Source organism: Dama dama, chromosome 22 (genome assembly GCF_033118175.1).
Source record: "Dama dama isolate Ldn47 chromosome 22, ASM3311817v1, whole genome shotgun sequence".
In the NCBI taxonomy this organism is placed as follows: domain Eukaryota; kingdom Metazoa; phylum Chordata; class Mammalia; order Artiodactyla; family Cervidae; genus Dama; species Dama dama.
Window position 1 is genome coordinate 35,360,480 of NC_083702.1, and position 12,142 is coordinate 35,372,621.

Genomic DNA, 12,142 nt, shown 5'->3' on the forward strand with positions numbered 1-12,142 from the left:
TCTATTTAAAATGCCGGGGGCTGGACAGCTGTTCTCTGAGCTTCCTTCCGGCTCCACTTTCTATGACTTGCAGTTTGGTTGCCATAAAGTCAGCAGAGGGAGCACTTTTTCTACATCTCATAAATTTTGACTATTATTTCAAAACCTCTAAGAAATAAAGAGGTTTGTGAACATTATTGAAACTAAATATTGACAATCCTTCACACATTTGGTATCAAATCACAAATCTGATTGTAAACTTGAGAAAAGTCTAGCATTATTTCTTACTTGAATTCCATAATAAAGTCCCACAAGAGACTTACTTTATAAAGCTTAAGAAGCTAAAATATACCGAGATATTAGTGGTACAGTATTTATATGGGACCCAGTGAAAGAGAAACACCACGCCATATATCAGAGGCTATCTGGTGTCAAAGATGAAAAGGGAAACACCCCTCAATCATGAAGGTATTAGAAAACTGGGCGTGACATAAACAAACTAGGTGAGTGATTGGTAGGTTTTTCTTTTGCACTTTCCTTGTAAATACATTGGGAACAAGCAAGTAGATACAGCTAGAACCTGGAGGCTTGCAAGACATTTGAAATGTGTGATAGCAAGCCAAAGACAAAGTTGGGTATTTGAGAACCTAAATGACCTTCATCCCTGTATTCTTAGATATCTTACAACTAATCAAGCATCCCTTATGCCTTTTTAATTATTAGACGATCTCATAACATACATATATTAAAGTTTTTATTCCTTAGTAAGAATTTTAAAATCACAAAATAGCGTGGCAATATTTATTTTCGGTAATAGAATTTATGGAGTGCTGAAAATACTAGAATATAAAGATGATTTCTAGTTTTATCTTCACATACTAAACTTTTCTAAACCAGCTGGTTTCTTGCAGACAGTATTTATTTTTTTTAATAATTTAAGACAGCATAAGCTTGTACCAAGCATAAGCATTGTAACAAAAGTGCAACTTTTCAGCAAGTCCTCCCCCAAAGATATTTTAACTCAAAATATCGTTAGCACGTATTTTCTCCCTACAAAAATAGCATGTCAGAACATCATTAATTGGATGTATTAACAACTATGTACATAAGAGCCACCTTGTAGGCTAAGAGTTTAACGTTGTTTAAACACAGCGTTTGAGGCAAACAGTAGCAACAGCAGCAGCAAATGCACCAAACGGACTGAACGACCCAGATATTTTCTTCACTCATAGTCAGACTGTTGTGTCTCACCCCTTACATAACATTCAAGTGAGATTTCTCACAGTGCTACCTTGGCAACACACTAAAAATATCTAGACAAGGTCTTGGTTTAAGCCTTATTAAAAAAGCTTTCTTTGTGATTATCTAGTATCTGGTTTGGTCTCCAGAAAATACATAGACTTGGAGACAGGAAGGCCTCACAGGGCTCCATTCCACATGTTTACAGCATTTCCAAAGGAAGCTGTCCATGCCTTCCTCCTCCACTTTTGTGAATTAACAGAATATACGATAAATCAGTTTGGACTTTTTAAAGTTCAGTGCACATTCTTTTTTGTTTTAACAGGAAGATGATACAAACTTAGAAACGATGGATTAAATAATGACAGGGTAAGAACAGAGGCACTCAATTCCACATATATATGTATATATATATGAAATTAAGATGAGTTAATTGATTCACGGTCAATTTCTCAATAAAGTGCTAGCAAATGTACTGAGAATGACTCTGGCCTTCCTCATCCATCTCTTTCCCTGACTTAGTTCCGACCATGGCCCAACTCCGCATCTCTTTTAAACGAGTGCAAGTACTAAGAGACACCACTCAGACCACTTCAGAATGGGTTGCAACGCGAGCGCCTGCACTCTCCCCTCTTCCTCTTTGACAAATGCACGCCTTTAAAAAAGCTGAACATTATAAAATACTGAAGAGTAAGTCGAATTCGAAAAGGTCCTCCTTCTGCCTGTGGAAAGCCTCCTAAAGCAGGCAGGACAGCTCTGAGACGCAGGCAGAGACCAGCTACCTGGGGTTCCACGTTACCTTCTCCTACCCTGGTTCAGAGAGCAGACCGTTCTCACTTCCTCGAGAATTCGGTTCTGTATTTTAAAAGAGAATGGAACGTGGCCTAAAAGAAGGCCAAACTTATTATGGGGAGTTCTTCAAAGAAAGAAAAGAATCGGTATCTATGAGGTTCTTTGACAGCTGTGGGGGGGGGGAAAAAGGGATGTAGGTGTGTGAGGATAGCGGGCGGTGAGGGGTGAGCAAAACAGGAACTCCACATGTACACAAAACACCTGTGTTGTTGTTTTTTTTTAAAGCCTGTCGTGCATCTCTTACACTTCCTCCCTTAAAAACGTTAAGGGTGTTTTAACTTATTAATATGATTATTCCGCGTGACCCCTGGTCCCCTCTTCAGTGGAGCACGGATTCAGAGGGTTTCCTTTGCAGGCTGCGAGGGATCTTCCTGAGCGGAGCTCTCCGGGTTCCCGGGCTCGCGAGCGCCGGCGAAGGGCAGGTGGGTGCGGCCGTGCGGGTGCGCGGGGTGCAGGGCCCCAGGGGGCGCCACTTCGTGCGGCAGGAGGGTCGCGGCTGCGGCGGCCGCCGCCGCCTTCTCGGGAGGGGGCGACAACACGGAGGACAGGCAGGGGAAGGCGGCGGCGGCGGCGGCGGCCGCGGCGGCAGCGGCGGCGGCGGCCGGAGCGGGGATGCCGGGGTACAGCAGTGGGAACGGGGCGGCGGCCGCCGCCGGGTACAGGTACTTCTCCAGGCCGCTCTTGTCCAGGAAGGGCTGCACGTAGGCGGCGGCCGCCGAAGGCGAGAGGAAGTAGAACGGCAGGCAGAAGGGGGCCGCGGCGGCCGCGGGCTGCGCGAAGGGCGCGCCCCCGCCTCCGCCGAACGCCACCAGCGAGCTGAGCAGGGCGGCGTCGGGTCTCAGCAGTGCGGCCGCGGCGGCCGGGTCGGGCCCCAGGAGCGCGGCCGCCGCCGCCGCCGCGCCGCCCCCCGGGCCGCCACCGCCGCCGCCGCCACGGGTATCCAGCCTCATCCTCTTGGGCGCCGGCGAGTCCTCCCCGAGGGGCTCCTGCTTGATGGTGACGCGGCTCGCCCCCGCGCCTTTGCCCTTCTCGCGGTCCGGCCGGGCCTCGGCCTCGCCACCGTAGCCGCTGTCGGTGTCCGTGTCGTTCTCGGCGGCGGCGATCTCGGCGCTGGGCTGAGTCCGCTGGATGACCGGCACGCAGTGGGCGAGGGGCTCCAGCTTCTGCCCCGCGCGCTCCAGGCAGGGGGCGGCCCCGGAGCCGGCGGGGGCGGCGGCCGTGGGCGCGCCGGTGCCTTTGCTCAGAGGAACCTGTTGAGTCAACAGCTGCGGGGTGGGCAAGAACTGGGTGGCCACGGCGTGCAAGTGGTTGATCAGCTGGACACACCGCGGCTCCCTGGGCGTCCAGCTCTCAAACCGGGCGAGGTATTGCAAGACTTCTTTGGCGCATGTTTGAAATCCCGAGTGGAACGCATCCAAGTCGGACTGAATGGGCGATTTCAGAGATCTCTCCCCTAGGATGAGGAAGGGGTGGGGGGCGGGGGAAGGGAACAGAGGAATGAAGGCAAGAAGAAAAATATCGACGTTGAAACATCTGCTTATCACGTGGGCCCTGCACTGACTAAAGTGATCTCGGTTTTTCCTCTGTATCCGAACGATATTATTCACCGGTTGCCGAGGGGTGGGAGGAGTAGGGGTGGCGGGGGTGGGGAAGCAGGGGGGCGCTCTAGTCCCAGCTGAGAAACCAAAGTGGAGAGGGCGCAACCACCACTTTATGTAAAAATTTGATTCCTCCGAATTCTGCTGGAAGCCTCTAGGATGCGTCGGGAAGTGGGCACTTTCCAATGAAGGGAAAGTGTAAGCAATTTAACAAATGAAAGTGAGCCCTGGGAAGGAGGTGGAGGTGGGGGAAGAATCCTAACACTGCTCTTCTGTGGGTTGCCCTGCTTCATCGGGGGTTGCCCTGCCTCCCTAAACTGACTTACCATTCTGTAAAGCAATTATCTTCTGATGTTGCTGCTCCGTTAAGGCTGTCAAAGCTTTTAAGTGTTTCAAAGTTAATTCCAGGACTACCGCTTTCTCCAGATGCCCCAGAGTCTGCAATGATGCAAAAAAGAAGGGGGCACTTGGTTACTTAAAAACATACATTTGGCTTGGCTTGCTCTCCATTCGGCACAGCAACTTAAGAAAATACTTGAAAGAAGTACTATTCCTATACTTCTTGAGTTTTCCACCATACAGGTTATAAATGATTTCTTGCCTTCAGTTGTGAACACCTACTCTTGAGTTTGCAGGAAACTCTACACTATAGCACAAGTTGTAAGGCATGTGATATTTACATTTATTCTTATATCTCTTGGGAGTGGAACCAGGCTATTAACACGACCCCGGAGAACAGCAAAGAATAAAAATGTGCGTCTTACTGTCAACTTTAGATGTTCAGGCAGTAAGTCTTTCAGCTGAGCAATGCATTCATTAATTCGGTCTCTTCTTTTCTTTTCTATTAATCTGTGCGGTAATTTGTAGGTATCCTACAAATATGAGTCATGGAGGAGAAAAAACGATAAGCTAAATATTCACTTACTGGATATAAAAATACTGCCGCCCCCCCCCCCAAATACTATGTGAGAAACTATGCCCAAGACACCTCTTTCCTCTGGGCTGTTCTGAAATGCAATTTAAATTCAGGTATGATGTTTAACCTCCCCCTGAGAATATCCAACAAACCACTTAAAATTCACAGTTAGGGAAGCTCAAAGGCTGGAATATATTTGCGGGCAGAGCTTCCCTGTGAAATCAATGGCCCTAATTAACTACCCAGGCAGGTTATGGGGAACATCGGAAACTACACTTACCTTGCTATCGTCTCGCTTCATGCTCCTTTTGGGCTTACACATATACAAAGAGGGATAATCCAGTCTGCAAAACAGAAATCAGCATCAGGCACCCATTCGGGGAGGGGCTCTGCCCTCGCCCGCTTCATACCACTTTCTGGAGGAGGGAAAAAATATCAAACTGAAGCCTAGACAGATATTCGCAAGGGTGCGTGCACCTTACCCTATAAAATCTCTATGTTCCAGTAACTGTCTCTCTTGCAAATGAGGAATTCCTTCGTCCATGTTCAACCGCTGTCCGTTTCCTCTGTTTCGATTTTTGGGGTTTATAATCTGTGGGACGGTAGCTTTGGGAGATCTTGGGGGATCTGTAGGTCTCCAGTCTCTCTCTTTCTCTCTCTCCCTCTTCAGTGCAGTGTTGAAAGTGTGAAGCAGTTGGTCCCCCCCCTCCCGCCGCGCTTGCTCTCTCGCACACACACGCACACACACGCACGCACACTCGCGCCGGCCCCACTGCGCTGGGAGTTTGCTCTCACTCCGGGCAGTGTTTGGCCACAGGGCACGCGCGTCGCCGGCCAGACCAGCACCCAGCTCACGTGCGGAACGTACCATCCGCGGTCCAGCCCGGAGGGGGGCGGGGGAGGAGGGGCCGGGCCGGGAGGGGGCGCAGGGAGCGGGCTGCGAGGGGAGGCGACCGGCGGGAGGGGGCGGGGACACCTGATCAGGGCCACCGGAAAGGCAAAACAACTCCAGCCAAGCTCTTCATCTTCCCGAGGGCGGTGCAGTCAGCTGGGGAGTGGGAGGGGGCGCCCGGGGTGCGGGGCCGCCGGGGCTTCCTCGCCTCGGAAGTGCGACTCCCTCCACCCGTCCGTCATGACGGTTCAGGAACGTGAACGTGGCTCTTTGCCTTTCCACCGACTGTGCTGTTGGTTTGGACCAGAGAAAGGAAAGAGAAAGAGAATTCGCGGTGGGTCAACTTCAGCCCCAGAGGACAATTTGGAAACTTGTTTGCTCACCGCTGGGCGGCCTGGGTGGGGGGGGAACCCCTTGTAGCCCTGATTGGAGGTTGTCCCGAAAAGGGACAATTTGAAATCCGCTCCCTGAAGGATATAAGATAAATGCAACTGGAGCCACTAGGACAGAATGTCGCAACCCCAGTGTCTTTCGGCCACACGGTGTCCCTGGGCCACCCAAACTTCCCGCAGCCGCCGGAATTGCGGTGCCACTAGTCACAGCCGCAGATGACGACGTTCGGGGCCTCAGGCGCTCCCGGAGGGACGCGGCGGGGAGGGAGGGGAGAGGATGGGGTGGCAAGAGAGGGGCGACGGCGGAGAAGCAATGCAGCAGTATCGTTCGCGGGCTCAACTCCGCCGCCCCTCCGCGTCTCGGGTGGCGCTGCGTGCTTTCCCCGCCCCATCCCCCCGCGTGTGATAAGCGACGCCGGGAGTGTGCAGAGCCCACGTTTACTACCGCTGGCACCTCCAAAGCCTCCCTCCTTAATCCTGTCTCCAACGGGTACCAGCACAGGGCCAGCAACGTGATCCGACCTGCCGCGGCTGCCACATCACTGCGCGGGGAACCCGTGCGCGCGCGCGCTCGCCCTGCAGCCGCGGCGCTCGGCGCGGGGAAAGCACAGGCGAGCGGAGCAGGGCTACCTTTCCCTAGAGCCATCCCGGGAGCATGACTCACTGCTAGTGAGAGTTACCCGGAGGTGCCCGCATTTGCGCAGCGGAGGGCTAGGGACCTTGGAGACCAAGCGTGGGGAAGAGCTTTCTGCGGGACCCCCAGGTCTCTGGCCCCGCTGCCGCCACTCGCGTCTGCCAGGGCAAGGATGGAGAGAAGATATGTTAATCTGTATCAAGTAGATCGATTTCAAACCCAACGTCTTTCCTTCCTTCATTCTCCCGGGTGATCCCCGAAACATTCGTTATTGCCAGTGGCACGTGAATCAAGGGGCGAAGTACGCCGAAATGCACGCGCACTCGGGCGCAGCAGGGACCGGGGCCGTCGCTACGTGTCCCCCGGCCCGCCCCGCCGAGCGCGGGTTCCGGGGACTAGTCTGGGTCGCGGGAAGCGGCGGCCGGGAGGAGGTCACGTGTCTGCGGGAGTCGCGTCTCCTCCCCGCCTCCGGGAACCGCCGGGGCTGCGGCCGTGTTGCTGCAGTCTCCCGGGTCCTGGGCGGAGACGCGCCGCGTCTGGCTTCGTGACTCCGGCGGCGGCGGCGGCGGCGGCGGCCCAGGTTCACCCCGGCGTGAGCAGACGCTCGCGGCCCGTCCGCTCCGTTTGCCCAGAGGGCCCTCTAAGGTCTCTCGACTTCCTCCAAGAGGGAGGCGTATTTTGCACCAAACAGGCAATTTAATGATGATAATACTTTAAAAGTATTTGTTAAATACTGATCGTATTTTTTATACCTAGAGCCAGCCTCTCGTTTCCAAGTGATTGGGTGATTAATTTCCTTTGGTGGGAAGGACAAATGGTAGGTCTAAAAGCGGCATACCCCTGCGGTACTGTATCGTTTTGTCCTCTTGTTCTAAATAACACCCCCCCCCCCCCAAAAAAAAAGAAGGAGGGGCGAGGAATGTTTCAAAGTGAATAATTTTAAAAGATGAAATACCACCACCCCTTATAGGTTTCTGACGGTTGGGAGAAGAAATAGGGTGTAAATATTTGCTCTAGAGCTAATTTTTCACTTGAAAAGAATGGTTGGAGTATTTAGGGAAAACGTAGTGAAGACTGCGTCTTGGCCTTAAGGGTAGAGCTTACCAGACGCAAGGCAGACGCCGACCAGGACAAACCTTAGGGAGCTAGTCCGGGGCAGACTCTAAGGCAATAGGAAGAATTGGGAAGGAACTCTGGCCGATCAGAGGTGTGTTAATTTTGGCTGTAAACTTCCCCTAATTCAAAGACAGAGAGGCCTTGCTGAAAAATGAAGCCTTCCTGTCACCACTTTCATCTCCCTCTCTTCCCTATCTCTTCTGTTCCAACATTTCTGTTTTCTCTTTCACTCCTTTATTTTTCTGATAGCTCAGGCTCTAAGTGGAGTCTTCTCATTTTTGGTCTCTTTTGTTACTCTCATTCCTCCATTTCTTCCTTTTTCATGCCCACCTTTTTACTCGTTTCCTTTTTACTTCTTTTTTTCCCCCCTCACCTTGTATTTTTCTCTTCTTACCTTTCCCCTCATTAAATGTCTGCTTTAGTCTTTCCCTGTAACTTTTGCTGTCTTATTTCCTTTTTGTCTTTTAAAATTTCTCACCTCACTCTTCTTGCTTTTTCACTCCCCTTAAACTCAAAATCCTGCTCCTTTTCTTTCACAGACTTTTGCCTATTGGAACATCAAGCATCATTTAATGCCTCTGAATGTCACTTTGCTGCAAGGAGGGTGTAACAATAGCTACAAATATATAGCACTTACAATTAGAGTACTGGGCACCATTCTAAAGGGCTTTTAATGTAGTAACTCATGTAAGGTAGATAGTATTATTGTCTCCTCTCCTCAGATGAGAAAACAGACACATAGGGAGATAACATATGCTCATGGTGCCGGAGCTAGGATTTAAGCACAGACATTGGGCTCCAATGTCTGCGTCCTTCACTGTTACCCCTCGATGTGAACAGTGAGGACAAGATCTAGATGTTAACTAGTGGTTTCAGGGATATTTCTTAATTTACATTAAGAGGGAGGGTGCACATTTGTTATTGTTGTGTGTGTGTAGAAGAGAGATGGGAAAGGGAGAGACATTAGTATTGGAGCCCATGGTAGAGAAAGTAAAAGGTATGAAAAAAAAAGGAAGGGTGGCAGTCTTTAATCAGTAAGTGATTTCATTGGCATCTAGCCCCAAACGTATTGATTTAAACCCAAATATCTTAATTAATTGTCATAATTTGTTATAATTTCATACCGATGGACAGAGTAAAAGTACAGTTTAGAAAAAGGCTAATTGTGTCCAGCTGTATACTTCTGCTGAGCAAACTAAGCCAAACTCTAATGTGATATCTCAGGTTAGTGATAGGGACTTACCTGTGGTGAAGTTAGAAAAGGAAAAAAACTCCCCTAACAAAGGAACAGAAGACTAGAATGCCCTCTTTGGATATGTTTAAAAATAGGTTGAGTCTTATCTTTTGAGGAAGGTTTAATACTGTCCTGCTGAAAGCCAAGAAGCTACAAGATGAGCTCAAAGCCCCTTTGAGCCTATAATTAAAGAGTTTTGTGCTGCTTTGCTTTCAATTAAAGATACCCATCTTTCTCCTTTTAATGGTGGAGGGAGGGGGTGCTGCTGCTATTGCTTTTTTTGGTTAAGTAGGGAAATCACTTAAAATCATTTGGGACTCTAATTAAAGAGAACACTACTGCAGGTCCCACCCCTCTCCTGTCACCCCGGCCTAATTATTCTAAGCCCAACACTCATTATAGTCACCTTGTGACTTTGGAAGGCCTTATGGTGTTTGCATGGAGAAGGCAATGGCACCCCACTCCAGTACTCTTGCCTGGAAAATCCCATGGATGGAAGAGCCTCGTGGTCTGCAGTCCATGGGGTCACTAAGAGTCAGACACGACTGAGTGACTTCATTTTCACTTTTCACTTTCATGCATTGGAGAAGGAAATGGCAACCCACTCCAGTGTTCTTGTCTGGAGAATCCCAGGGACGGGGGAGCCTGGTGGGCTGCCGTCTCTCGGGTCGCACAGAGTCGGACACGACTGAAGCGACTTAGCAGCAGCAGCAGCATGGTGTTTGCAAAGTCTTAAATTTCCAACAGAAAGTGAACTCTCCAGAGAGGGTTAGAGTTTCTGTGGAGAAGAGGTGTCCTATCTTTTCAGGATTCTACAAGCTTTGCCAGCCTCCTGGAGCGGTGACTGCGGTGTTTGGGACAAACTACCCCTGCATCTCTAATGGCCTTTAAGGCCCCAGATCTGCCCAGGGGTGTGGAGCCTCCTGCCTGTCCTGCCGTAGAGGTGTGCAGAGGCCTTTCTTAATCACCTCCTTTTGGGTAGTGGACAAGAATTTGGTCATTCTATATCATTTTACATCAAAAAATACCTTCATCAATCAGTTTAAGAAAATAGAAAAAGTTTAGGGTTGATGCTAAAATCAAAGTGGAGGCCACGAGGGCCATGGACTAGAGGGAGATGATCGATCAGGGATGTGTGAAGCCCCTGCTTCACATGCTCTGCATGCACACTGCTCTCAGGGGAGAAAGGTTAGTGTTGGCAGGCACATCACAGGAAGAAGACACACCACCTCACAGGAGCATCTTAGGAGGAAAAAACCCCACTGCTATTCACCAGAAGCCAAATATGACTTCACATCATTGATAACGCTCTTTGCTGAAGGCACCAGGTTTAAGATCCCAGAATAGAAGGCTGGGTTTTCTAGCTGCATCTTCAGCAGTTAGCACAAGTGTCTCTCTTTAATTCGTAAAAGAACTTCAGTCTTTCTGTAGGCTACAAATTAATGTGTCTTTGTGGTTGTAAACATACACATGAATCACATTTTATGTATGCAGCACCACTCAAGAAGTTTATATACTTACTAGACTTTGCTTAGCACCATGGAGCAGGTAATATTAAATATAGGAAATGAATTTTATTACTACTGAAATTATCTGCAGAATTAATGAAATTGTTGAAATGATTATATGAAATTATTTTGTGCTTCTCACAAACATTCATGCACGTGGGCCTGAATTTAACATATGCTCAATGTTCCTGGAGTTCTTACATACAAAAGACAACTAGAGGAGAGCCAAGCCTAAGACCACTGTGGGGGGATCCCCCTGGCTCTTCTCTCCTTAAGTATCTGCCTGGTTCCTCCCATGCCCAGGGGCTTCTCATACTAATAGAGACTGGAAAAGTAGAGTGAGAAGCAGATGACACATCCATAAGAATTTTCACAAAGTGATCACTGCCGTTTCTGGGTTCTCAGTCCAGCTAGGTAGTGCAAATAAGAAAAGCTGCATGAGGAGGGGACTTTTTAACTCCTGTGTTTCTTTTGTCACTGTTGGTGAAAATCCTTAGAAATTCTTAAAGAGATATATGTTTGTGCTATTGTGTGAAGCACAATAGGAATAAGATATACTAAATAGCCACTTATTTCACCTGTTCATTAAGAGCATGGTTCTTGACTCAGTCTTCACATGGTGTCCGCCCAATGCAGAGAGCTATCTATAATAGAATCTGGCACTTTTATAAACGCAACAAAAGACTAGATTTAACCTCCACTTAGAATTATTGGTATAAATTTTATTCAATAGTTAAAGCAAGAATTCATATATAATTATGAAAAAGATCATATGTTTCCGATATTAATTTATAGTTCTCATGCACAAGGAAAATAATGGCAACCTAAGCTAGGTGTGAGTACCAGTTAAGAACTGCATTTAAGCCAAAATAATAGCAGCTTAAACAAATGAGGAATTTCGTTCCCAATCCCTTAAAAGAAGTGTGGGAGAAAGGAGTCCAGGGGTAATGTGAAGTAGTAATGGTACCATCACTGTCACAGACTTATGTTCCATTCTACACCATCTTCAAGATTGCCTCATCGTCATAAGACGGATGCTGGAGCTCCTGCAGGAAAGGATGAAAGGGTGTTTACTAGCTGAGTCTCCTTTAAAGAGCTTTTCTTATAAGCTCCACCCATTGATTTCTGCTTTGTGCAATGCTATCACAAGGAACTAGAAATACAGTTTTCTATTTAAGGCTCCCTCCAAAATGTAGGGAGTTCTTTAGTAAAGAGGGAGTAGAGAAGATATTCAGTTGGCACTAGCCATCTCTGTGGTGCTAACAACGAAAGGAAGTGGCTTGCTCGGGTCCTTTTCATTTTTTCATCAGTGGGCCTTTTTTTCTCTCCACCATGCCATGTGTTGGCAATGTCCCTTTATTGTATAAGGTACGTAAAACCAATTTCAGAAAAATTTCAGTCTTTCCATATGCAGTTGCACATACTTAACTAACTCCTTAAGCACATGGTCTTTAACATCTGTATTTTTAAGTTCTATTAATTGCAGAACTCTGCTTTTCTAGGGAGGGAATTTAAAGTGTTTGCTCTACTTCCTTTAGAATGCAAATTGCAGCTGCAGTGTTTTCTGAAAAACAATTGTCTTCCTTTTAATGTAGTTGCATCTGTCCTCTTGCTCTGCCTTCTGCCCCAGGCATTTGAATTGAAGAGAGACTGAGTGACTGAACAAAAACTTCCAGCAGAAATTCACCTTCTGATAGTTCCCACCTGAAGGGAGCTAGGACTTTGCTCTTTCGTCTATTTGGAGCCAAGTTGATATAGGATACTTTATATCAGGAAATTAGG

General features: G+C 48.3%; 1 protein-coding gene across 1 annotated transcript; it reads right to left on the minus strand.

Moving 5' to 3' along the window:
* Positions 1-766: 766 nt before the first annotated feature.
* Positions 767-5,927, minus strand: BHLHE41 (basic helix-loop-helix family member e41). The gene is made up of 5 exons (XM_061125160.1): positions 5,067-5,927; positions 4,865-4,928; positions 4,433-4,540; positions 3,995-4,106; positions 767-3,523 (listed from the first exon to the last, which is right to left on the minus strand). Exons 1-5 carry the CDS (start codon positions 5,453-5,455, stop codon positions 2,406-2,408), a joined length of 1,791 nt encoding a protein of 596 aa, XP_060981143.1. The 5' UTR covers positions 5,456-5,927; the 3' UTR covers positions 767-2,405.
* Positions 5,928-12,142: the final 6,215 nt, after the last annotated feature.